Source organism: Myodes glareolus, chromosome 9, assembly GCF_982192425.1.
Source record: "Myodes glareolus chromosome 9, mMyoGla1.1, whole genome shotgun sequence".
Lineage (NCBI taxonomy): Eukaryota > Metazoa > Chordata > Mammalia > Rodentia > Cricetidae > Myodes > Myodes glareolus.
This window is the reverse complement of record NC_142034.1, coordinates 54,698,850-54,726,241: the sequence shown is the minus strand read 5'-3', so window position 1 is coordinate 54,726,241 and position 27,392 is coordinate 54,698,850. Positions and strand designations below refer to the sequence as shown.

Below are 27,392 nucleotides of genomic sequence, written 5' to 3'. Positions count from 1 at the left end.
CTAGAGAGGACCGTCCAGATGAAGGACACTGGGGTAAATCTTGCCTGAAGGATGAACTATGAGATGCTTAGGCAGTGATAACAGGCAAAAGCCAAGAAGAAAGAGGTGGTAGGAGGAGGTCACACAATCGTGCAGAAGGAGTCAACACGCCAAGTTCCGGGTTTAGACGAAGTGCTTGGCTCCTTATGGGGACTTGAAGGTCTGCTGACTCTCACGTCCCCACCCTGGCAGTGTCCCTACCTCAATGAGGTCCTTGCAGCGCTGCACAAAGGCATCTACTTGAGCAAATATGCTGGTCTGGTCTAGAACCCAACCCCGGCTGGAGAACCTGCGGGAGGAAGACGATGGATTAAATCAGGAGCAGAGACACTATGGATCAGTCTGTCCGTGCAAACCTGGACTATATGGGCCTGGGTTCAGATAGGAGACCCTGAGGAGCAGATTCCCTGATCCCTGAGAGAAGAGACCCAAGGTGATCAGAACCATAGAACAAACACAGCCTCAAGTTCTAGAAGGTGGCCTTGCAGATCATGTAATCATGGGAAGAGGAAAGGGCCATGTGAGGCTCCTGGAAGGGGCTAGAAGGAGACCTCGGGGCTAGGAGCAGAACATCTACACTCAAACAGAGCCTTAGCTGGGGGTAGAGACTCCATAAAAGAGGAGGGCGTGAGAAGTGTCAGTCTTTCCACTGTGGGAACGTCAAGGATATACATGGATGTTAGGGGGACCGTCGTACTGGGTGTGCATCTGTACGGCACGTAGGTAGTGATCTTTCCAAGCGTGGCAACAAGAAATGCAGCCCTGCAGGTCCTCCTTGCTGGAAGAGACATAGCCCTCGAAGATTCGATCCAAAGAGATGGAGTGGCAGCATAGGCGGATAATTTCGTTGCTCATCTGCAGAGGGAGCCCAAAGCCTCCATTCTCAGCCTTCTCCCCACCACGCCCTTTCCTGACTCTAACTGTGCCTCCGGCCTTGGGTTCCTGAAGCCCATCTTGCTCCTCCAGGCACTCCGTGTCACGCACCTCGTCATAACCTTTTCTCTGTCCTCAGCCCAGCTCTACAGTTACGCTGCTCTGGCTTCAGCAACTCCTCTACCACCCTGTGTCTCCCCCGAACACTGTCTTGATCGTTCCTGCTCAGGAACCAAGTTCCTTCCCATACACCACTGCAAACTCGTCTGGAGAAAGGAGAAGAGGTCGTTCCTCCGCATAGACTCAGCCCAGATCCGTCTTGCCTGCTGTCCTAGCTCACTCCCACCTCCTTCAAAGCCCTCGTCCTGCTTGAGCCCCTTTAGCGAAAGCAAGCCAGGCCCAACCCTAAAGACTCAGTATCGGTCTGAGCTGCAGGGCTGTATTGGTTCCTTTCCACCATATATCTGCCAAGGGATCAGCCCTGCCCTATGGCAGCCCCACCTCACCCCTGTGTTTGGCATCCACACACCTTCCAAAACAGAGAGGCTCGGGGATCAGCCCTGCCCTCATGGCAGCCCCACCTCACCCCTGCACTTTGCATGACACACCTTCCTGAACAGAGAGGTTAGCCTTTCCCGGGTATTATAGTGGGGGGAGTTGACCCAGATGATGCGAATGAGACTGATCAGCTTCGGGAGCTTCTCAGAGATATCCTTAGGCTTCATGAAGGCCAGCTCCTGGTAGGGCTCCCTCAGGATTGACAAGAAAGTCAGGTTTGACTGAGCTTGGCGAGAGCCATCCTAACAATAGAGAAACCAGGAGAGACGGCTCAGTCAGTAGCGTTTGCTGCTGTGCCAACATATGAGGACCTGAGTTCAGATCTCCAGCATCCATGTGAAAGCTGGCCACAGCGGCCTGTAATCCCAGCACTGGTTTGGCAGGAAAAGACAGGCAGGTCCCTGGAGTTTGCTGCCAGCTACACTAGTCAATAGGTGAGCTCCATGTCAGTGAGAGACTGTCTGAATATAGGGCTGGAGCGATGGCGCAGACGTTAGGAGCACTTGCTGCTCTTACAAAGGATCTGTTCTTTCTGTTGCCAGCACCCACAATGATCAGCTTCCTCTAACACCAATTCTAGAGACCAATGCCCTCTTCTGGCTTCCGAGGACACTGCATGCACATAATAGACAAAACATACAAGCAAAACATCCATACACATAAAATAAAATGAACGAAGTTTAAAAAAAATAAAGTGAAGAACAATTGAGGATGATACCCAACAAACCCCTCTGCTTTCCACATGCACACACACATGTGCACACACACACATGTGCACACACACACAAAGGTTCATATTTTCCATCCATCTCGAGCACCATCCTCTAGGCAGCCCTCCCAGTAAGCTCTCTCCAGGAGTTATCATTTCAAAACCAGAGTTCACTCATTCATTTTATTTTTTAAAATATTTATTTTTATGTGTGCAGGTGTTTTGTCTGCATGTATGCCTATGTACAGTGTTGGATCCCCTGGAACTGGAGTTACATTACAGATTGTTGTGAGCTGCCACGTGAGTGCTGGGAACTGACCCCAGGTCCTCTGCAAGAACACCTAGCACTGCTCGAGCCCTCACTTGCTTTTTTTATTTATTTACTTTTTTTTTGAGATGGGTTTCACATAGTCACATACTATGTAGCCAAGGATGACCTTGAGTCCCACCCTGCTTCCACATCCATGTGCTAGGTGTGGTTTAAAAGAAAATGGCCCCCAAAGGAGGTAGCACTATTAGGAAGTGTGGCCTTGTTGGAGGAAGTGTGTCACGGTGGGTGTGGGCCTTGAGGTCTTCTATGCTCAAGCTGCACCCAGTGTCACAGTTCACTTCCTGCTGCCTGCAGATCTCCAACACCGTGTCTGCCTGTATGCCATATCCCACAATAATGACAAAGGATTAAACCTCTGAAACTGAAAGCCACCCCAATTAAATGTTTTTCTTTATAAAAACTGCCATGGTCGGGCTGGAGAAATGGCTCAGTGGTTAAGAGCACTGACTGTTCTTCCAGAGGACCCGGGTTCAATTCCCAGCACCCACATGGCAGCACCACCTTCACACCAATGCACATAAAATAAAGATAAATAAATCATAAAAAAAATTTTAAAAACTGCCATGGTCATGGTGTCTCCTCACAGCAACAGAAACCCTAACTCAGACAGCTAGGATTGCAGATACAAGCCATCATACTCAGTTTATTCAGAGCTGGCAAATGACCCCGGGGTTTCATGCATGCTAGGCAAGCACTTGACCAGAAGAACAATGTCCCTTCTCTAACCCTTCATGTCCTGTTTCCTATGAAGTCCCCCAAGCCCAGATCTGGTGTCTGCTCCAGTTGAATTAAGAACTCTACAAAGTGGATGTTCAGAGCTGTTGGCGAGGTGCCTGGGCATCGCTCCCCTTCTGCATCCACTAAGGTCACCCAGTCCCCTTACTGTCCCGTTCTCAGTGAGGGTCTTAAACTTCTCCTGTTTGTCACAGCTCAATTCCCACAATATCTGGTCGTAATTTTCACCTGGGAAGAAAGGTCTTCTTCACCCATCACTCACTTCCTGGGAGACCCAGCAGCAGCACAATCAGCTTGTCATAGGAAATTTAGTTTTTACATGTTTGTTTTGAGACTCTCATGCCTGAACTATGCAGGCTTATCCTTGGTTCCATGCTATCTCTAATTCCTCTTTTATGTAAGACCTATTTTCTCAGCTGCATTGGAGTACTGGGCTCACTGAGGGGGATTGCCATTTCCTTGCTGACCAATTGGATGTCTTCCTACATAAACAAGTGTTGCGCTGTTTAGGGGTGACGACAGGAGGGCACATTCAATACGGATGTAGTTTACAAAAAATTTGGGGGGCAGGTAAGATGACTCAGTGGGTCTGACGACCTGAGTTCCAGTCTCCAACCCCCACAGTTGAAGGGGAGAGCCAGCTCCTGCGGGTTGGCCTCTGATTTGCACGCTGTGGCATGCCTGAGGATACATGAGACCCTGTCTAACGGCACTGAAAACAGCCCTCAGGGACCTTTACACACTGCTCACATCTACAAGTCCAGAGCCCTGGGTCAGTCTGTGCCTTGTGCTTAGTTGCCTGCCTCCCGCTTCTTACCCCACCCCAGATCATCCTGGCCACTGCCCACTGTCCCTAAACTCCCAGTCTCTGGTCCCCTCGACCTGGATCTGCTGGGCCAGCTTCATAAAGGGTGGCAGGTAGGACGACTTCGAGAGCCGCAGGATGGACTCGATGTGCTTCACTCCCTGCTTCACGAGCTGCTTGCTGATGCCAGACAGGTCCATGCAGCGATTGTGCCAGAACTCGATCTCCTCCAAAGGACCTAAGTTTTCCCCAGTCTCCACAGACTCCTGAGCACTCAGCACCTCCTTGATCTGCCGGGTCCAGTGAATCATGGAGGCTGCGGAGGAGAAGGGGGAACATTTCCTGCTGCTGAGCTGTGCCCTCAGCGCTGAACAGCTGGAGCTGCCTTCCCCACCCTCGCCCCTGCCCTCACTCCAGACACTGCCAAGGCCAGCCACTCACTCTCCAGGCGCTGTACCAGCTCCTTGTCCTTTACCACTACCTCAGGGTTCATGTTCATGGCCTCTGCAGGGATGTACAGGACGGTGTGACCCTCCAGCTTGTACCGAGTATCTAAAAAAGGACAAGGAAAGTTCTAAAGGTGAGCTTTGCTGCCTCTGTATAAATTATGATCGATGATCAATGGGGGGGGCAGGAAGTACAGCCCCCCTCAAGTTGTCTAACTCTTGTGTATCCACAGGCTTCACAACTTCATGTCTACAATTCAAAAAAAGCTCCACTGTTTTCAGTGCCGTTAGACAGGGTCTCGTGTATCCTCAGGCATGCCACAGCGTGCAAATCAGAGGCCAACCCGCAGGAGCTGGCTCTCCCCTTCAACTGTGGGGGTCTGAGGCTGGAACTCAGACCATCAGACCCACTGAGTCATGTTACCTGCCCCCCGAATTTTTTAAAAACTACGTCTGTATTGAATGTGCCCTTCTGTTGTCACCCCTAAACAGCACAACACTTGCTGGCATTGTATAAGGTGCTATGAATAATCTAGAGGTTATTTAAAGTACATGGGAAGATATATGGAGGTTATATACAATTACTGCACCATTTTCTAAGGGGCCTGAATATCCACAGAATGGAGTATCTAAAACCAATCCCCACAGACAGCAAAGGCAGCATATGTATTTTAGGAGAACAGACAGGAGTAACTATGACTCAGACATCTTTGGTATAGAGAGCAGAAGTAGCAGAAGCCAAGTGGCAAAACTCCAGGAGGCCTGTTAAGAAATTACCATAAAATAATTTCACTATCTGTGCCACATCCTCCACAATACGCACAAGTCCCCAACTGCCCCTCCCAGCGCCTATATTTCTCCTTATGCTTCATGTACGCAGAGCAGTCTCCAACTCCAGTTTGAGCAGGTCTGAACAAGTTCTATATTAGAAAAGTGTATCTAAATTAGAAGGCAATTTTTGCAACAATACTATATTCAGCATTGACCAAGACTTTGTTCGGCAGCGTCGAGGATCAAGCTGCCGACCTCAGACATTTCAAGCAAACGCTCTACCTCTGAGCCCCCCTCCTGTGACTAGTCTTTATTATTCGGGGATACTCAAATGTTCTTCTGTTCTCTGTTGCTGTTTTGGTTTTTGTTGTTCTATTTTGTTTGAGCCTGCCCTGAAATTCACAGAAAGAGAGAGAAAGATCTTCCTACCTCTGCCTCCAGAGGACTGGGATCAAAGGCCTGAGCTACCACACCCGACCCTCTGAGGAGGTATTTATTAATTATTTATTAATATGAAATGCTTTACATTATGATACTTAAAGAAAAAGAAATCTGAGACAGTATTTTATATGATACCCCAAACAAAAGGATAGATGACACTGGGTTGGACAAGGGTGGCACATGCCTTTAATCCCAGCACTTGGGAGGCAGAGGCAGGTGGACCTCTGTGAGCTTGAGGCCAGTCTGTTCTATACAGTGAATTCCAGGACAGCCAGGGCTAAACAGTGAAATCCTGTCTCAAAAAACAAAAACAGAACAAAACAAAAAGAATAGACACTGGATAGAAATGACTTACTTTGTTTTTAATATTTTTTAGATTTACTTATTTAATGTGTATGAATGTTTTGCTTACAAGTACGTCTGTGTACCATGTATGTTCCTGGTACTCATGGAGGTCTGAAGAGGCTATCAGATTCCCCCAGAACAGGAATACAGCTATGAGTATCATGAGAGTGCTGGACATAAAACCTGGGTCCTCTGCAAGACCAAGTGTTTAACCACTGAACATCCCTCCAGCCCGACTGCTGTTGTTTTTGGTTGGTTGGTTTTTTGAGGCAGGATCTTACTTTGTAACTCTATCTGTTCTGGAACCAGCTCTTGTAGACCAGGCTGGCCTCAAACTCATAGAGATCTGCCTGCCTCTGCCTCCCGAGTGCTGGGATTAAAGGCACTGAGCCTGAGCCAGATTTGTTTTTGAGAAAGCATCTTGTGATCTAAGATCATCTTGAATTTCTGATCCTTCTGCCTCTGCCTCCTGAGTGATAGAATTACAGGCATGTGCCACCATGCAGGGCTCCACTCTTTGTCACTCTTCTTCTAGTTTCCTGTGTCTTAAACTGGTCTCAGACTCACTATGTATGTAGCTAAGAATGACTTTGAATGTCTGTTCCTCCTACCTCTACCTCCTGAGGGTTGGAATCACAAATGTGTGCACTATCCTCAGATTACGGAAGGTGGGGGTTCAACCCAGGGTTTTGTGCCTCTAGCAACTGAGCCACTGTCCGAGCCCATGTCAGGATATGTGGAAACATATGCTTGTGTTTTTGTGTACACACATGTTTAAGCACATGGGTACCACACGTGTGTGGATGGTCCACATGGTAAGATTTCATTTCCAAGAGTCTTTTAAAGGCTGGGAATATAACTTTGTCATACAAGCACTTAGCTAGCATACATGAAACCCTGAGTTTGGTCCTCAGTGCTGAAAAGGCATTCTTTTGATATTGATTTGAGTATGAATATTAACAGTGTTGGTGGGGTGGATCGAGGGTAGAGTGTGTGATTGGCACATGGGAGGCCCTGAGTGTAATCCTTAGGTCTATCACCAAAAACATAAAAAGGCTAATGAGATGCATCACCCAGCTGGCCCGTCACCCCACCCTGGAGAAGTCAGCTGCCCCAGCTTCAGGTTTACCTGTCAGGCAGGCCAAAAACCTATGCAGATGTGAAACAAAGTGATTTCGGATGCTCTCAGGCCAAGTTGTATTCATAAAAATCTGCGGGACATAAACACCACTGAGCAGCCGAAGCAAAGCTGGGATGTAGGCGCCCCGCACTGTCCCAAACTGCACAGTTGTCTCAAAGTTCTCCGGGGTGATGGGAACAGGAGCTTGCCGAATGAAGTACACAATCTGATTCTGAGTCTGCAGGAAAGAGCAGATCCGAGTTTAGTCTCCAGGACCCACCAAGATGCCCAAAGAAACCTGATGCTCCCCTGGTGAAAGACAGGCTGAGCTCTTTGTCAATGTCCCTACCTCCCGTCCTTCCCAGGGATGTAGATTCCACACCCAAACATGTGGGGAGGAAATGAACAAAACATGCCTTAAGGGTACAGACTCTATTTTGTTCAACTTGAACCACAAGTCTAACACACTATGTCCAGCATGTAGTAGATGATTAATAAATGCTTATTGAGTGAATAGGTAGATGGACAGGATAAAATAGGTACTTTTTCCAGCCATGGAAAAAGAAAGGAGAAAAAAAAAGAGATCAAGAAAGAAAATTGCACGTAAGAAATAATTATCGGGCGGTGGTAGCACACATTTTTAATCCCAGGCCTCAAGAGGCAGAGGCAGGCAGAACTCCAAGTTTAAGGATAGCCTGGTCTACAGAATGAGTTCTGAGACAGCCAGGGCTACACAGAGAAACCCTATGAAAAACCAAAAAAGGAAAAATTATCTAGGATTTCTCATTTCAGTTGCTCCCCACCCCCCGATCTCAAATTGGCGTGGAACTTCCTGCACAGCTGAGGACAAGCTCTTGGGCACAGGGTTGACAGTGCACGCGTCAGCTTCACACCAGGCTTCGCTCCGCATCCTCTTCCCCAGTTCCCTTTCACACTCAGCTTTACCCACGGTGGGGGGGGGGGGGTAATGTGTGGCCACAGCAGAATGTGTCTGCTGTGGCCACATTCAGAACTGCAGCTTTGCTCGGTTATGAAACAAAACCAAAAGATGCTTTGCTCCAGTATCCGTCACAGGGATGAAAAGGTCTGACCAACACACACAGATAAAGGAGAATCCTGCTATTTTTTTAAAGGTATTACATCTAATTTTGTTTGAATTTAATAGAATAAAAAGAAACTGAAGTTGATACAAGGATTGCTAAGCTTCAAATAAATGTCTCTTCACCCAGAGACATTTCCAAATGATCCCTTGTTTCTCTAGTGCCAGGGACTGGTTACTAGATCTCACACACGCTAAGTACATGCTCTACTGGGAAACTACATCCCTACCCAATTTTCCAGACTTATTAATTATTGTTTGTGTGTGTGTGTGTGTGTGTGTGAGAGAGAGAGAGAGAGAGAGAGAGAGAGAAAGAGAGAGAGAGAGAGAAAGAAAGAGAGAGAGAGATTATGGAGATTGTGGGTATTTGGGATGAGTTTTGTTTTTTTTTTCTTTTTCTCTTTCTTTCTTTCTTTTTTTTTTTTTTTTTTTTTGAGACAAAATTTCAAACTCAGGCTGTCCTAAAACTCTCTCTGTGGCCAATGCTGGCCTTGAACCCATAACACTCCTGTCTTTGTCTACCACACCCTCCTTTCATTTCAACAATTCCCCATCCTTTGCTATCGTGTGTGTGTGTGTTTGTGTGTGTGTGTGTGCGTGCGTGCGCGCGCACGCTCGTGTGTACTGAGGCAGTCTTACGGAACTCTCAATACTCCTGTTTCAGCCTCTCATGTGATGGATTACAAGCACGTGGCACCATTTCCAGCTTTTCCTTTCTTTCTATGTTGTACTATCAATCATTCTAAGAATCAAGCCAGATGCTTTCCAAAATATCCCTTAATTTGGATTTATCTGATTGCTTGTTACTAGGTTGAAGCTAAATGTTCTTTGCAGAAAACCAGTTAACGCTCCCCAAGAATTGGGGTCCTAAGCTTTGGTGCTGTAACTAAAAGACATGCTGACATTAAGAATGGGTAGAGGAGGGTAAGCAGTATCAGTGTGTGCTCTGGACTCCCAGATGCAGTTTCCTTCGCGTTTCGGGACAGCTCTTTGTATGCTCTTTCTGAGTCCACACCACACTGGCTCTCTGCCCCTCCAGTTCGGCTGTGCCCATCCCTCAAGTCTATCCACTTCTGATGGTGCAGTGTCTTCGGCCTTTCCTTTCCCATGCGCTGCGGATGGTGACAGAGTCTCAGCCACAGCTATTCAGGTCTTCTGGTTTGTGACATGCTGCTTTATTCATCCCTAAAATCCAGACTCCCCCTTTCATCTCATTCTCACCTTTATCATCCCGTCTACGTTTTCAAACGACTGAATTCACGTTCATATCAAGTTGCACCGTTGCACAATGCTGTTGTGAGGAGTCTCTTCTCTTCCTCTCTACGTGCTTTGTTCTTTTTCCCTTTGTCCTTGATAGAATAAGCTCGCCGTTGCCATGCAATTTCGCCCCACTTTGCTCATGCCTGAGCAGCTTTGTCAGTTCCCTCTTTTGGCTCTAGCACACTGTGGGCGACTTCTTGATGTCCCACTGTGAGAGACCAGTTTATTTTGCCTCTTGAAGTTAAAGCGAAAGGATTAGGTATTTTATATTTTATTCACTTTTTTTTTTTTTTTTGTAGCTGAGAGACCCGTGTGAGGAGGGCGAGTGGTTAAGGCTAATTTAAGGCGACAGCAAATCTTTATTAAAACACAAAACTTCTTAGGAGATTTTGGGATTGCTCCAAGGTCCCCTCCATCCAGCTGTGGCCAAGAGGGGGACTCTGCTTCAGCTGTCTATTGGTCACCCATTTAATGTGCACGTCTGCTTTTAAAATTCACTTGATTTGATTATGCCTTTGTTCTGTATTTTGTAGATTATGCGTGGCTTTGTTTTCATGTTTGCAGGTTTTGCTTTTTGCTCCTTTTTTCAGATCCTGGGTGAAGGATTTGGAAGAGTGAGAGGGCACAGCCCAGCAGGGTGGGGCGTGGGCGTGGCGGACGTGGGCGTGGCGGACGTGGGCGTGGCGGACGTGGGCGTGGCAGACGTGGGCGTGGCAGACGTGGGCGTGGCAGAGGGGGCACCCGACAGTCACACCGTATTCAAAATCAGAATGTAAAAAGAAATGAATCTTTTTTCCTCTTTCTGTGCTGGGGATTGAACACAGGGCCTCACAGGGGCTAAAAAGACTAAGCTATACCCCCAGTCCTGTGGATGGTTATTTTATTTGTTTGTTTCAAAACAGGGTTTCTCTGTGTAGCCCTGGCTGTCCTGGAACTTGCTCTGTAGACCAGGCTGGCCTCGAATTCAGAGATCCTCCTGCAACTGCCTCTGGAGTGCTGGGATTAAAGGCGTACGCCACCATTGCCCAGCTCACATTTTTTCTTTTGAAAACAAAAACCTTTTTCATCACTTTTGCGTTTGAGCATCAACGATCCATAGATAAAAGCTTCTTTTGTCTTGGTTCAACACGCAATGCTAAATATCACCTTTCTGCTTTCATGTACATGATCCTACAAAAGCCAAGCAACAGACTCTTTCCTACATTTTATTTTTAAATGTTTCAAAAATACAGAAGGAAATAAAAGAATCAGTGCCCGTGAGCTGGAGCAGGAGGTAAAGGTGCCGGCCACCAAGCCTCGAGACCTGCATGCTATCCTGGAAACCCATGAGATGCGCACGCAGGAGGTAAAGGTGCCGGCCACCAAGCCTCGAGACCTGCATGCTCGAGACCTGCATGCTATCCTGGAAACCCATGAGATGCGCAGAGAGATGACTCCACAAGTTGTTCTCTGACCGCCACAAACATGCCAAGACATGCATGTTTGTGCACAGACACACAAAACACACATGCTAAATAAATAAATAAATGGATAAATAAATAAATGGAAGTTTTTAATTAAAAGAATTGTACAAGAGTGATACCCACCAACCAGACTCCACTACTGAATTTTGACCACACTGCCTCCATTTGCCTTTCTCTACCCAGGTCTACCACCTCATCATCTTTTTCTGCACATCTGCTTTCTGGTAGAGCATCCTATACACAACAGGACTCCGTAGGCCTTGGGCACCTTCAGCTCCCTGGAGGATCACATGGAAAGTGGGGTACCCACCTGCACAGGCATGCCCAGCTCCAGTTTCAACCCAAAAATAGGGTCAATGAAGATGGTGACGGCAGGTTCCGCAGGATCCTGGACAAAGTGTTCCAGAACAGCGTCATGCTCCTCTGTCCACTCGGCATCTGCCAGTCCAGTCAACATAGCTCGTGAGAGGAAAAGGGGCTTCTACAGAGAGCAGAGAGACACAGGCCATCAGCGCTGTGAGGATGAGCATTCTCCCCTCCACGATTGCACACCTGACTTGGGAGGGGAGCGGAGATGCCAGAAAGCTGAGAAAGACTGAATGATAGGTTTCAAGCTTTTGAAGGAAGGAGACAATAGACTCCCCTGCCTCCGGGAATGTCACAGGGGAAACGAAGGGCTGTTATCTTCCCCAAACATCTCCCTCTGTCTGTGGCTGGGAAAACGCATTCTCTAGCATTCTCAACTTCGGAGGGAAAGATGAATGAAGGGAACAAGGATATCAGCCTGGACCAAAGAATTAGGAGCGAGGAGGTGCCGGTGTGGGGAAGGGACGAGGTTGGCAGCAGTTTCCCCTTCTGGGTGCTGCAGGGTGAGAAACTGACAGTCACTGGGCACAGCAGTCGGGAAGAAAGAGGGGCAGGTGAAAGGAACACAGCGATTAGATGGAAAAGAGACCCAAACTGTGGAGAAGACACGGCACATCTGTAGAACGCAAGGTAAAGAAACTGAGCAAAGTGACAACATGGTTCTGAAGACTGGGAACGCCACCCTGTCCTTCCTCCAGAGTCCCTGGAAGATGAGGAAGAATCACAAAGTTCCCCCCAAAAAAGGAGATAATAGACAATTTTCTAGATGCTTTCCTGAACAGGGTGAACCAGTGAGGAAGCCCCAAGCCCAGTAAATACCAGGCCAGAAGACAGACAGGGCACACCAGCTTTCTAAAAATGCAATCATGAAAACATGTCTGTTTTACTTGAAATCAAAGAAAAATAACAAAGACATCATTTATTGTATTTTTTGTTAATATGTACTAAACCGACACTTCTTAGTTTGGATATAGTTTTAGGCTTTTTTGTTTGTTTGTTTGTTTGTTTTTTGGTTATGGTTTTGTGTTTTGTTTTTTGAGACAGGGTTTCACTGAAGCTTTGGAGTCTGTCCTGGAACTCACAGAGATCCACCTGCCTCTACCTCCTGAGTGCTGGGATTAAAGGTGTGCGCCACCACCACCCGGCATAGTTTTAGGCTATTAAGGGCATATTACAATGTGGTTGGGAAAACTTTGTCTTATGTATTAGAAATATGAGCAATGTTCTTTTCTCTTAGCGTTGCTATGTATTTAATTTCTCATTTTAGTCTATGTGTGTGAGTGTTTTGCCTGCATGTATGTCCGCACACTACTTACATGCCTGGTACTCAAGGAGGTCAGAAGAGGGTGTCAGATCCTCATCAAACAGGAGTGACACGTGGCTGTGAGCCACGATGTGGCTACTGGGAATCAAACCGTGGTGCTCTGGAAGATCAGTGCTCTGAACCACTGAGTCATCTCTCCAGCCCCACTCTTAGTATTTTTACTTATTCTTATTAATGTCTGGTGACTCCATGTACAGAGATCTAGCCTGAGGAAACACTGAGCACTGCAAGTGTGCGCTTCCTGGTATTTACCACAGAGTTCTATGAGAATAAAATATTGCAAACAACAAAATGACCAAGAATAACAGTTTAACTTAAGGTACATGTGTCTCACAGGACACACATGGCTACTAACATGATATCTGGGAATAGGACACACATGGCTACTAACATGGTATCTGGGAGACTGAAGCAAGAGAACTGAAAATGGAAGGCTGAGTAAGCTGTGCAGTGGGACCGGCCTCGCCCAAACACTTGTCACCTTGTCACCCTAGCAGGCGGGGCTCAGCCAAGAAGGCAGCAAGGGTGAGACCAGCTGGAGCTATCCGGGGAGTGTGGGGCTAGCCTAGGCTACAGGCCATTTCAAACAACCAACCACAAAATCTAAAAGCAAGGTACAGTGTTCATGTGCCACCTGGGTTTGGGTCCCAGCACTGTGGGGAGGGGATATTGTGATTGGCTGTGGGGAGGGATATTATGATTGGCTGTGGGGAGGGGATACTGTGATTGGTTGGGTTTGTGCATTTATGTTGTTTTACTTTCTCTTTCTTTCTTTGTTTTTCTATTGTCTTTTTGGTTATTTGAAGCAGAATCTGGTTTTATCCATATAATCCTCCTGCTTTGGCTTCCCAAGTGCAGGGATGGCAAACGTGTGCCATTTCAGCTGGCATCAGTTTTTCAGTGGGTAGTCATTGGTCTCTTTTCCTCTTTTAAAAGAGGAAGGTCGCTGGGTGGTGGCGGCACATGCCTATAATCCCAGCACTTGGGAGGCAGAGACAGACAGATCTCAGTGAGTTCGAGGCCAGGTTGGATTATACAAAACGAGTTCCATGGCAGACAGGACTGTTACACAGAGAAACCATGTCTCAAAAAGAGGGGGTAGAGGCTGAAGAGATGGCTCAGAGGTTAAGAGCTGCTCTTCCTGAGGTACTGAGTTCAATTCCTGACAACCACATGGTGGCTCACAACCATCCATAATGAGATTTGGTGCCCTCTTCTGGCATGTCTATTCATAATAGATAAATCTTTAAAAGAAGAAGAACGCAAGGTCGGCACACTGTTCGTCTCACCTACGTAACTACAGGCAAGGCTACATCCTACTTGGAAGAAAGACACGGCTTAGTGCCCATTTTTCGTGGTGACTAGGGGAGACTCTATCAACCCCTCAGTCAGGAGAGAACTGCAGAAGGGAAGAGAATATCTTAGAAATTACTAGCCAAGTAGGACAATCTCTACCTGTTGGTTCAATGTTTAAGTTCTTCGGATGTCCACCCATAAGACCGATCAGGGTTGACCCAAGGTGGGGGAACAAAGAGGGGGCTCAGGTCATCGAGTCCTCTACTCATGAACTGGCTTTGTGGTGAGCAGGTCACCATCAGCGAGAGAAGTGGGAGGAAGTGATAAACTGGAAGGAATTCCTCATACGTTGTCCTACCCACCACTGAGGCTTCAATTCCTCCGTTACTGGGAGGAATATGACCCTTGCGGGAGGCGCGAACCTACCACATCCATTGAGGTATCCAATTCTTTCCGTACTTCAGGTTCCTCTGGTAGGTGCTCTGGGGAGAACGAAGATACAAAAGTGAAGTCAAACACAGGAACCACATTATCCAGAAATCCCACTTCTTGATAGTCCCGAAAATCCCACTTCTAGATAATCCCAGAAATCCCACTTCTAAGAAGATAGCCTCAGAAATCCCACTTCTAGATAGTCCCCCGAAAATTCCACTTCTAGATAGTCCCCTGGAAATCCCACTTCTAGATAATTCCAGAAATTCCACTTCTAAGAAGATAGCCCAGAAATCCCACTTCTAAGAAGATAGTCCCGGAAATCCCACTTCTAGAGAGTCCCAAGAAATCCCACTTCTAGAGAGTCCCAGAAATCCACTTCTAGATGGTCCCAGAAATCCCACTTATAGATAGCTCCCGGAAATCCCACTCCTAAGAAGATAGTCACGGAAATCTCACTTTTAAGAAGATAGACCCAGAAATCCCATTTCTAGATAGTCCCAGAAATCCCACTTCTAGAGAGTCCCAGAAATTCCACTTCTAGATAGTCCCAGAAATTCCACTTCTAGATAGTCCCTGGAAATTCCACTTCTAGATAGTCCCCGGAAATCCCACTTCTAGAGAGTCCCAGGAATTCCACTTCTAGAGAGTCCCAGAAATCCACTTCTAGATGGTCCCAGAAATCCCACTTATAGATAGCTCCCGGAAATCCCACTCCTAAGAAGATAGTCACGGAAATCTCACTTTTAAGAAGATAGACCCAGAAATCCCATTTCTAGATAGTCCCAGAAATCCCACTTCTAGAGAGTCCCAGAAATTCCACTTCTAGAGAGTCCCAGAAATTCCACTTCTAGAGAGTCCCAGAAATCCCACTTCTAGATAGTCCCTGGAAATTCCACTTCTAGATAGTCCCCAGAAATCCCACTTCTAGAGAGTCCCAGAAATTCCACTCTAGATAGTCCCAGAAAGCTTGAGAGTAGAACTTGAGGAGTCTGTTGATGGCCACAGCAGCACTGTTCACAGTGGGAATGGTTAGAAACGGGCAAGGGCTGTAGCTCAGCCATCCATTAGCTGTCGAGCACATGTGAGGCCCTGGGTTCCATCCCTAGGACTGAGGACAAAGGTGGGAGAAGAGAGGGAAAGTAGAGGAGCAGCCCAAGTCCATTATAGCTATAGTCAGATAAACAGAAAAGTGCTATCTATCTACAGAGTGCTATTAATCACTGTTTTTTTTAAAAAAAAAAAAAAAAAAGAAGGTAAGACTCACGCTACAACATAGTTGAACCTTGAAAACTTTATGCTAGGTAAAAAAGAAGCCAGATAGGTCAAAGTACATCATTGTGCAATCCCACTATAGGAAATGTTCAACAAAGAAAATCTATAAAGAGAACAGATTAGTGACATTCAGGATCTGAGGGAGAGCTGCTAAATCCAAGGTTCTGAGAGCAGGGTCGAGTTCTTTCCTTGCATGGACAAGGCTCTGGGTTTCATCCCCAGCAACCACAAAACAATGAACCATTAATTAGCCATTTAAGCCAGATGTGGTACTCATGCTGGTAATCCAAGCCCTCAGGAGATTTAGGCAGGAGGACTGCCCTGAGTTCCAAGCCAATGTGGATTACAAAGTAAATCCCTGCCTCAGAATAAACAAACATCCAGCAGGGCACAGTGGGTCACCCTGTGATCCAACACTCCGAAGACAGTCAGGAGAAGGACACAGACTTAAGCGCTGGGTGAGATCTTGTCTCAAAAGATAATTAAATGAATAAAGTAAAGAGAGGACCGAACTAGGAATCTTGAGAATCCGTGTGAAGCAGAACGCAGCAGTCCAAGCTTCTGTAATCCCAGTTTTGTCACAAGAAGAAGGGACACAGAGACAGGAGCATCTCAGAGGCTTGTGGACCAGTTAGGCTGGTGTGTGCAGCAGAAAAACAACGACTAGACTTTGTATCAAAGAAGGCGGAAGACAAGGACCAGCCATGTGGCACACTGTGGCATGTATCCATCGTATTCACAAGCCCAAATGTGTATACACACACACGAACACATAGACACTCACACGCATACATAGACACGTACACATGCACACACGCACACACACAGACATACTCACACACACACATAGACACACACACATACATAGACACATACACATGCACACATAGACACACCCACACACATCGTAGACACACACATACACAGACACACATACACACCCACACACATATACAGACACATACACATACACAGACACACCCACGCACATACACACCCACGCACATACACAGACACACCCACACGCATACACAGACACACCTACACACATTACAGACACACCCACGCGCATACACAGACACACCCACATGCATACAGACACACCCACGCGCATACACAGACACACCCACATGCATACACAAATTCACCCACGTGCATACACAGACACACCCACACAGATACCCACATACTGCATTGGTTAGGGTTTTGCTGGTGGTGTTATCATTTTGTAACTTGACATAGAGTCACTCATGGACTCTCAGTTGAGAAATGCCACCATCAAACTGGCCTGTAGGTAAGTCTGGGGGGGAATTTTTGGATGAATAATTGATGCCAGGGAGAGCCAGTCACTGTGGTGGCCATCGCTGGGCAGGTGCTTCTGGGTTGTATGAAAAAAAGTAAGCCAAGAAGCTAAGCTAGAGCAATGGACGATTCATCATTAAGAGCACTGCTGCTCTTCCAGAGGACCCAGGTTTGATTCCCAGCATCCACATTGTAGCTAACACGCATCTGTAACTCCAGCTCCAGGTGACACTTTCTTATGGCCCCTGTGTACATACATGCAAGTAAAACCTCCATACACATTAAAAAAATAAATCTAAAAGGCAAGCTGAGTGAGCCATGGTGAGCAGCATCACTCCTCCATGGCCTATGCTCTGGTTCCTGCCCCCAGGTTCCTGCCGCCTGTTCCTGCCCTGCTTGAGTTCCTGCTTGGCTTCTCTTAATGATGGACTGTGATCAGGACATCTAAGCCAAATGGGTCATTCCCTCCCTAGGTTGGATTTGGTCAGTGTTTTATCACAGCAATAAAAATCAAACCAAGCTAAGTGATGGTGGTGCACACCTTTAATCCCAGCACTCAGGAGGCAGAGGCAGGCGGATCTCTGTGAGTTTGAAGCCAGCCTGGTCTATAGAGCGGGTTCCAGGACAGCTAGCACTGTTACACAGAGAAACCCTGTCTTGAAAAACAAAATAAACAAACAAACAAAAAGTCAAACCAAGATGCATACATATATGCATATATAAATGCATACATACACATATATTAAATATAAACACATGCATGTGCACAAACACACATATACACTCACAGGGGGGAAAAAAAGCAGTAAAGAATAAGGAGTCACCTGACACCGGTTTGTCGAGGTGCTTAGTGGCTTTCTTTCAGGAGGCTGAACTGTTCTAAAATTGGACAGTACTGATAGCTGGTTGTACAGCTTTTAAATATGTCAAAAACCAGTGGGTTGTATGCTTTAGGGTCCAGCCTTTGACCATGGGTTGCAACCCCATATGGGGTTGCATAACAGAAGATGGGGCAACGGGAAGAGGTTTCTGATCAAAATTAATTTAATGGTCAGCAAGAGGGCCTGGCGGGTGCAGGTCCATGCCACCAGCCTGGTGCTGAGTTTCATCTCTGGGCTCCACATGGTGGAAGGAGAGAACTGGCTCCAACAACTTATTCTCTGACCTCACTCCCGCACTATTGGCGCATGCACACCACATGCACACACAGAGAACAAATAAATAAAATTGAAATAAAAGTTTTCTCTTGAAAACTTAGAAAATCAAACACACAATGCACCCAAGGTGCATCTGGTGGTCGTCACCCACTGCCCATGCTGCATCCTGCAAGTTCACTGCAGCCTTGATCCTAAGCACACACACACACACACACACACACACACACACGCCATGCTGCACGTACCACTAACACATTGCCAACAACCACTGCATGAGACACCTCAGCTCAGATTGGAGAATATTGTATGTTATGAATTGCAGGGTTTTTACTATACACATGAAGTTTTCTGTTCTTGTACAAACATAATGGTTTAATTATGGAAAACAAAGACCTTAATATCTTCCTGGCATTGATCCTCAGCATGTAACTATCAAATGCGTGTATCTTTGGATTGTGCTCTATTAACATGTTTGATTTTAAATTTGCTGTTTGAAACCCAGGAATGGTGGTGCCCACAGATACATATTCCAGTGGAGAGAGAGCAGAGGTAGGAGCAGCAGCTCGGGACCAGCCTGAGCCTCATACAGTCATCTTAAAAACTAGCACACTAGCACAGGGCAGGGAAGGTAAGTCTCTGTGGGTTCAAGGCCAGCCCGGAACACACAGTGGGTTCCAAATCAGCCAGGACCGCAGAGTGAGACCCTGCCTATATATGTGTGTGTGTGTGTGTGTGTGTGTGTGTGTGTGTTGTATGTGTGTGTGTGTTGTATGTGTGTGTGTGTGCATGCGCATATATGAGCACATATGAGCACATACTTCTCTTGCGGCATCTGATGTCCAGCACATGTGTTAGATGGCTCACAGCTGCCTGTAACTTTCTATGCCTCTGGTCTCCTCAGGAATATGCACACACATGAACAATACCCATACACAGATGCACACACATATACACATAAGTCATTAAAAATAAAATAAATCTATTAAAAAACAAAAAAAAAGATAACCCAGTAGCTAAATGTACTTGCCCATTGAGTCTAAAAGCCCAAGTCCTATCCCAGGAGCCCACACCGGAAGGAGGCAAGAACGGCCCATACATAGGTGCCACGACACACGCAGGTGCACAGGCACACATCCATACAAATAACAACAACAATAGCAACAATCATAGTGCTGCTGGGTGGTGGCAGCGCACACCTTTAATCGCAGCACTTGAGAGGCAGAGGCAGGTGGATCTCTAAGAGTTTGAGGCCAGCCTGTTCTACAGAGTGAGTTTCAGGACAGCCAGGACTGTTACACAGTTACACAGAGAAATTCTGTTTCCAAAAACAAAACAAAAAAGATTTAAAAGTGTAAAATAGTATTAACATAGGGGCTGGGAGATACAGCTAAGTTGGCAGAGTTTCTGCGTAGCATGTATGAACCCCTGGGTTTACTCTTCAGTTGGCATATTCCTATAACCCCAACACTCAGAAGGTGGAGGCAGGGGGATCAGAAGTTGAAGATCAACTTTAGCTACACAGAAGGTTGAAGGCCAAGTTGGCCTAGAAAAGTAATGCAACATGGTTTGGTATGGAATCCCTGACTCCCATTCCAGAGAGCTCCAGAACAATATTTAACAACCAAACTTTTATTACTGTATTTCTGTAGTAAAATATATGACTACATATACTAAGTGGCTTGAACAGATCATAAATACCTTTAAGTCAGTCTAGGTTAGGCTTCACCACCAAGTGAGTTTAGATGCCAGACTTTATAGGGCTGGGAATTTGCAAGTTATAGATTCGAGGGGTTTTTAAAAAATACATTATTTATTTGCGTAGGGGTGGGGGCAGGCACAAGGGTGCCACAGTGTGCATATGACAGTCAGGGGACAGCTTGTAAGAGTCGGTTCTTGCCTTCTGCCATGTGTCCCAAAGATGGAACTCGGGTCACCAGGCTTGGAGGCAACTGCCTTTAACGTCCTTGCCATCTTCCCCGTTCCTCGTTAGAGCTTTTCAGACATACAGAAAAGGAACTATAAATCTGACTAGAATTTTCCTATTAATGGGAACTGAAGGAAACTTAAGGAAAAGGACATGAGGGTTCAGGGTGTGGCTCAAAGGTAGAATGTGTGCCCACTCCCAGTACCATAAAGAAAAGAATTTAATTTCTAAATTTTATTTATTTATTATTATTTTGTGTGTGTGGGTGTCTTGCCGGTTTTATGTCTGTGTACCACATGTGTACCTGGTGGCTATGGAGGATAGAAGTCATCAGATCCCCTGGAACTGGAGTTACAGTTGTGAGCCACCATGTGGGTGCTGGGAATTAAACCCAGGTCTTCTGGAAAAGCAGTCAGTGTTCTTAACTGCTAATCCATCTTTCTAGCCCCAGGAAATTTATTTTTTTAAGATTTATTTTATGTGTGTGTGCGCGCGCGCACGTGCATAAGAATGTAGGTATCCTTGGAGTCCAGAAGAGGGTAGCCGATGCCCTGGAGCCAGAGTTACAGGCAGTTGGGAGTCACTTGATTTAGTACAAGAAACTGAACCCAGGTTCTCTGCAAGATCAGTACAAGCTCGCAATCTCTGAACCATCTCTCCAGCCCTGCCCCCACCACAATGTAAAAAGGCTGTCTGGGAGCTGGAGAGGATTCGGTCAGGGAAGAGTTTTCTGTGCAAACCTGTGCTTGGATCCCCAGCACCCATGTGAACAGCTGGGTGTGCACCCTTAGAACTCCATTGTTGGGGAAGCAGAGATGAAAGCATCCCTAGGGCTTGCTAGACAGCCAGTCTAGCCAACCAGCAAGCCACAGGTTCACTGAGAGATCCTGTCTGAAATATTAATAAGAAGAATAAGAAGAAGAGAGTAATTGAGCATGATACCCAATGTTGTCGACCTCTGGCCTCCACACCCATGTATGCACACACATACAAACACACATATGTAAATAGATGTAATTTTTTTTAAAGCAAGGGAATCTAAAGAAATGGCTCAGGGGTTAAGAAAATAAACTGCTCTTGAAGAGGACCCAAGTTCCCAGCACGCACATAAAATGGCTTACAACTACCTACAACTCTGACTCCAGAGAGTAAGGCACTCTCTCTGGCTTCCTCTGACATTGTACTCGTGTGCACAAACACACACACACATGCACAATTGAAAGTCTTTAAAAATAAATAATTTTTTAACGGGTAAGAGCTTTTAAGAGCCAGGTATGACAGTGCATGTCTTTAATCCCAGCAGGTGGATCTCTTGTTCCTTCAAGGCCAGCCCGGTCTACACAGCAAGCTCCAGGACAAGCAGGACTACATATAGAGACCCTGTTTCAAAACAAACATTAAAAAGAAAGGAAAAAAGTTTTTTTAAAAAAAGAGAGACAAGTTTTCTATGGTGTCTGGAGGCTGGTGCATCCATTTTAAAGTATTTCCCCTTTGTTTTTCAGATTTTCTCCAAACCACACCTTCCCTGCTGCCTCCCCTGGCTCCCCTGGTAGCAGGCTTCGTGGAGTCAGTCAAATTTAAACTGCTTTTAACTGAGCACATGAACCATCAGAGACGATATCGCTGCACTCGTCTGTAATGCTAGAACCTAGAGGAGGTTCATGGGCCTTTTCCCTAGACCTGTGCTTAATCTCTTAACCACCAATATTAATATTAGTAAGGATCTAGGAACGGTGGCTCGGGTCTATAGTCCCAGAATCTGGGAGACTGAAAAAGAAAGATAAAGAGTTCAAAGCCCTGCTGGAAAAACCCCCATCTCAGTGTGTGTGTGGGGGGGGTGTGTGTGGAGCGACTAGCATGCCCATAGCCCCAAGTCTATTCCCAGTACAGGAGGATACTAGCTGGCAATATAGCTCAGCGGTAGAGCACTTTCCTGACATGTATGAGACCTTGGACTCGATCCTTAACACTGGAAGAAGAAAGAGGGGGTGGGGAACGGATCAGCAGATAAGGGAGGGTGCTTGGCACCAAACGTGAGGACTTGAGTTTGATCCCTAGAACCCACGCTGCAGAAGGGAAGAATCAAGGCCCATAAACTGTCCTCTGGCCTCTACAGATTCACCATGACATGAGCAGGCACACACACACACAACACACTAAATACAGAAGTAAATAATGTAATAAAGAGGGGCTGGAGCCATTACTCAGTGGGTTAAGAGCAATGGCTGCTCTTCCAGAGAACTTAGGTTTGGCTTCAGCAGCCACATGGGGGCTCATAGTCTGTATTCGAGTTCCAGGGGATCCGATGTCCTGGCCTCCTCAGGCACCAGACACACATGTGATGTGCTCAGACAAACATGCAAGCAAGACCCTCAAACATATAATAATCATCATTATTAAATAAATAAACTAGCAGAAGATTCTATTTTCTTACAGGATACTAACAATATCAACGAACCCCATTTGAAAGGTGAGGGTTACACCTGGCTCGCTGTCTCACGTCCGTTGGACAGAGATCTAAAGGGAAGACAATTGGCAGCAACCACGCTGGCTCCAGGAGCAAATCCACGAGAGGCAGCCTATTGAAGCTCTTTGTTCCCTCCATGTAGGCTTCTTTTCCTGTCACCCTGAACCTGAACCTCCACAATCTACCAAGTCTCTGCCAAGATGAGGAAGAAAACACAGGAGCTTTCAACAGATGGTGGAAGGCGTCAGCCGGGCTTAGGATTCAAAGGGTGGCAAAGCAGGCTGGGTCTCCATGGTGATGGGCTTAATGGAAGAAAAACACTATTTGTTTTGCCACCCAGGGTGAAAATAGGAAAAAGGAAGAGATCAAACCCTCTACAGTGGGGTGGGAACAGCCAGAACACTTGAAATGAGGAAGAGGCTAGAGAAAGCCTTGGCTGGTGAACTCCTGGTATGCTGATGCGAAATTTAAGACAGAATAAATAGGAGGCTGGCCAGGAAGAAGACACGTGCACATATAAAAAGAAAAGAATAAACAAAAATGAGTAGGGCAGAGATTCTGCTGAAGTCTTTAGATACAATGTCACATTAACCTGCTTCTTTGTCCTGCTCCCCAGCCCCAAGACATGGTGGTGCTCACCTTTATGCCAGGATGTGTAAGGCAAAGACGGGCAGATCTCTGTTGAGCTCCAGGCCTGCCTGGTCTACATAGTTAGTCTGACACTACCCAGAGCTACACAGAGAGACCTTGTCTCTTCGAGAAGCCTCTCCATTCTTCCCTGTCCTGCATTTCTAAGTACCTTCTGCTACAGCAAGTACTCACCAGACTCCTCCTTGGTGGACTCAGGCTCTGGCTCTGGGACAGTAGAGAGCAGGGCAGCCTCAGAAGCTCCCGCGGCCACAGCAGACTGAGCAGCTCGGCCAGCTCGGCCTGCCCGGGCACCTCCCCGGCCACCCACTTTTCGCTTCTTCTCAGTTTTGCTAGACATCTTGAAGGCAAAACCTGCAGGTACGTGGATGCCACAAGTCTACCACCAGATCCACCCCAATCCAGCCTCCCAATAGGCACAGTCACTTTTGGATTCAGAAACCGAGTGAGACACCCACGAAGATCATCTTTTCTGGGGGTACCGACACTCTGCTATGCACTCAGGGCCTAAACCCAATAGAACCTTAAAGCTGTGGGTTACGGTAAAGCCCTTGCCTAAATGAGCAAGGCCTGGGTTAGACTTCAAGCACTGAATTAAAAAAGGGAGAAGGACCATGGAGTCCTTGCTTTTTTCCCTGGGATAACCAAAATTTCTCCAAAGAATCAGATTAAAAATCAAAGCCTGGGACAGGTCAGATGGCTCAGTAAGAAAAGGTGCTTGCCAACAAGACTGATGATCTGAGTTCAATCCCTGGTACCCACATGCATGTTTGCATACAAATGTGTACAGGTAAACTAAATTAAATCTTTTTTTTTTAAGATAACAAATACCCCGCTAATGAGAAGTATGGGAAGTGCCCAATCATCAGAAACAAAGCTGAGGAATGTTCACCCAAACCTTCAGCCACACCACCTACAGGATCCTGAATAAGAGGAGGCCCATGAAGGGGAATAGGGACCCCACAGTTCCCACCCATCGTCCTTGTCACTGGGTCAAGGCACTGACTCAAACCCAGACGACCTTCCTGGGTACCTTCTTTCCTCCCTATTTAAATAGAAAAGTGCTCCTCCTACCCACACTAAAAGCTCCACAGCCTGAAACAAAGATCAACATTTGCACAAGACACTTTAGTTTTTAACTCCCAAGGGGTGGGGATCCTGTTTTGTGTGTACTGTGAATTCTTAAGCCCGTTAGTTAAGTCTACACCAAGTACCGAACATCAGGATCACTAGATTCCAAAAGTCCTTGAGAACAGTCTGGGACCAAGAAAGGGCAAAAGCCACCCAATAATGAATTTCAAATTGTGCAATGGTGACTAGGAATTGTGGACACGAGAAAGACTGTAGGTGCTCAAAAAAAAGGGGGGGTGAGGGGAGCAACCACGACAGGATCCAGAATCCCCAGGAACACATTTTAGCATCCTGGGCACTCCCTCTTCCTTCAGCGAGGGCCTGGCAGCCACCTGTGGCTTACCCTCTTCATCCCCACAGGCTGCCAAAGGCATTGATCATGGGCTATGAATTTCAAACTTGAAGCATTTGTACTTTGCTCCAAGGAAAACCGTTCTGTTAGGCCAACAAATCAATAAAACCAACTACAAGAATGCGGCTTCCTTCATCAGCCTCAGGGGATCCATCTAGCTCTGCTGAGCCTCAAACTGGAGCCTCGGGAGACATCATAGTGGGGCCCACACTACAGGCATGAGGAAAAACTGTCCCAGTCCGGGACTCCTTGGGGTTGCTAGAAAATACTTCAGGACCCGCCCGCTACCCAAACTGGTCACCAGTTGGCAGTATCTCCCTCACACAACTGTCCAATCTTGACTGCACCCCTAACTGCTCCTCTTCCTCTTGCCCCACCAGATGTCCCTTCCCACGCCCTCTCTGTCCCAGTTCCTGCTTCCTCCACAGCTGCGGCTCCTGCCCTATAGCTGCCCCTTCTTCCCAGCATTCTTTCCTTCCCTCTGCCCCGACACACACCTCACAACGCCGACCCTCTCCTCCCTAGACCGACGGTTGGGTTACACCAACCAAGAAGCTGCCCCGCGTGGCCCTCCAGAGCCCGCGCCTGCTTGCACGCGTCGCCATGGCAACCCGGGGCAGGGAGCGTAAGTGGTGGGTCTGCGGAACCTGCGGACACTGCGCAGGCGCATTGCTCTGCGGCCCCACCCCACGAGAGTCTTTCCCGCGTGGACTTGAGACTAGAGGGCAAGGGGGCCTAGGGTTTCGACAGCTACTAAATCTGCGTGCCGAAGGTGCGGGATACGACTCTGGGCTGGATTTGAGGACTAAGTTGGAAGGGCTGGTACTGAAAACAATGTGACACCGTCTCTCAGGACTTGGAAAAGACGGGGGACCCAAACGCCCGACCCTGGCCCCCAGGTGTATGGGCTCCGGCCTGCACGGGTCCAGCAGGTGGCGCTCGGAGTCTCGCCTGCGAGGCTCGTTCGCCTTCTAGAAAGCTCTCCAGGATTTCCAGGCAGCCAGGGCTGCAGCTGGGTCCAGGGGAAAAACCGGGGCTGGAGCACCCCTGCCCTCCTGCTGCTCCCGCTTCTTAGCCCGGATTGGGGTCTAGGGTTGCTGGGAGGCACGGGGCGGGGGAAACGGGTGAAGGCTGGAACTGGATTTTTTTTTTTTTTTTTTAATCTGAGGATTGGCTTTTAAAAGCGTGGCTGGTTTGGGGGGCGAACGAGAGGCGGGGACTCCCCGGGGAAGGTGACCCTGCCGGGGAGGAGCTTTGCTCTCCATAGGAACAAAGGCTGCGCCCCAGTGCTGTCTGGAGAGCGCTGGAGGGGCAGACCTGAGCGGGTGCTAGGGGGCGCCACGCGTCCTGGTGGCTGGAAGGCGTAAAAAACAGCTGTGCCCGGGGTCGCGAGACGCTTTAGGGAGACGTGGGAAATGCCGCGAGGAAGCAGAATCATGGGAATAGGGAGGCGCCCTCTCTGCTTCCATCAATAGTGCCTAATTAAGACAAAGCCAGCAGCGGGCCCACTGATTGCATTTCCATGAGGAGCTAAATTGATGACATTTTCTTTGCTGGATGGAAAGAGAAGCTGACACCCCAGTCCCCCCATTTTCACACCTGACAGGTCTCATTTTACCAGTCTAGTCCTTCCGGAAGTGGCAGTCCCTCGTACTCCTGAAGGCCAATGTATTTATCCACATCCTGACCCGACCCACCATCATTCCATAATTGACAATTCCTCCGTTACACACACCACCGCCTTCGCCATTCGCTCAAACTGGCCTCAGACTCCCAAACATTTAGTCCTGCATCTGCCTTCTGGGTGCTAGAATTACAGGGGTGTGCCACCACATCTGGCTACCACAATTATCCTGAAGATGGGTTTCTGTCTGGGCTCTGATTCGTGCGGTCTTCCGGCCCAGCCCAGACTCCTGTTGCTGAAGTAGGGACTGAAGGAAAGAGGCCTTGCCACACCCTAAAACCAGCTGCACAGCACACGGGAGCTAGAACACATAGGTAATCTTCCAACCAGATGGCAGAAGAGAGGCGATGTGGCTGGTCAGAATCCCAAGGGAAAAGTCCCAAAGGACTGGAAATTTGTGGGGAGGCTTAGGGTGGGGAGCCTCAAGGGCAGGTTCACAAATCCCTCAGGGAAAGGAACTTTGCATAGACCCTTTTTCTCTTCTGACTCCCCTCTCAACTGTGGCTGTGCCTAGGGATCCCAGCCCCCCACATTATGCTAAAGAGGTAATCAAACATCTTGCTTTGCTAATTACTGCTCAATCCGATTAAACGCTGCTGAAGCTCATCAACAGAGGTGGAGGTAGAGGGAAGGATGAAGGGGGCAGCCACAGCTGTGATATGGGACTTGTCCCTAGGGCTCTAAGGGACAGCTGAGACGCAGCCAGAGTGGCAAGCCCAAGCACATCCGAAGGACAGGGACCGACCAGTTGTACCTCGGAGTCCCTTATCCTGAGTGCATCCTTCCAACTATCGACTTCCCTCCTCCCAGAACCTTCATCAACCTCGGAACCCAGGCATCCGGCCATTCCCACAGCTACCCCCACACACCCCTGCCCCAGATTTAATAAGGCCTCACTGTCAATATTTGATTTCTCAGAGCCATCTCCACGGAGAAGAGGGGCCTCTTCCTGTCTTCCCCCCTACCTTGGTCGGTTTGGCTCACTCCTTGTCTCTTTGTACTCCCAACCTTCCCTGAACTTACTGACTTAATGAAATGA

The 27,392-nt window shown here is 47.5% G+C and overlaps 1 protein-coding gene across 1 annotated transcript in view; it reads right to left on the bottom strand.

Moving 5' to 3' along the window:
* Positions 1 to 25,289, bottom strand: part of Dnah2 (dynein axonemal heavy chain 2) — a 114,906-nt gene extending 89,617 nt beyond the window's left edge. Inside the window, exons 1-10 of the mRNA XM_087910446.1 lie at positions 25,167 to 25,289; positions 23,361 to 23,540; positions 14,408 to 14,463; positions 11,306 to 11,476; positions 7,183 to 7,411; positions 4,492 to 4,602; positions 4,128 to 4,366; positions 1,521 to 1,712; positions 737 to 894; positions 241 to 328 (exon numbers count right to left, since the gene is read on the bottom strand). Of these exons, the coding sequence (XP_087766572.1) occupies positions 241 to 328; positions 737 to 894; positions 1,521 to 1,712; positions 4,128 to 4,366; positions 4,492 to 4,602; positions 7,183 to 7,411; positions 11,306 to 11,476; positions 14,408 to 14,463; positions 23,361 to 23,526 (1,410 nt within the window). The 5' untranslated portion in view covers positions 23,527 to 23,540; positions 25,167 to 25,289. The remainder of the gene's footprint in view (positions 1 to 240; positions 329 to 736; positions 895 to 1,520; positions 1,713 to 4,127; positions 4,367 to 4,491; positions 4,603 to 7,182; positions 7,412 to 11,305; positions 11,477 to 14,407; positions 14,464 to 23,360; positions 23,541 to 25,166) is intronic.
* Positions 25,290 to 27,392: the final 2,103 nt, after the last annotated feature.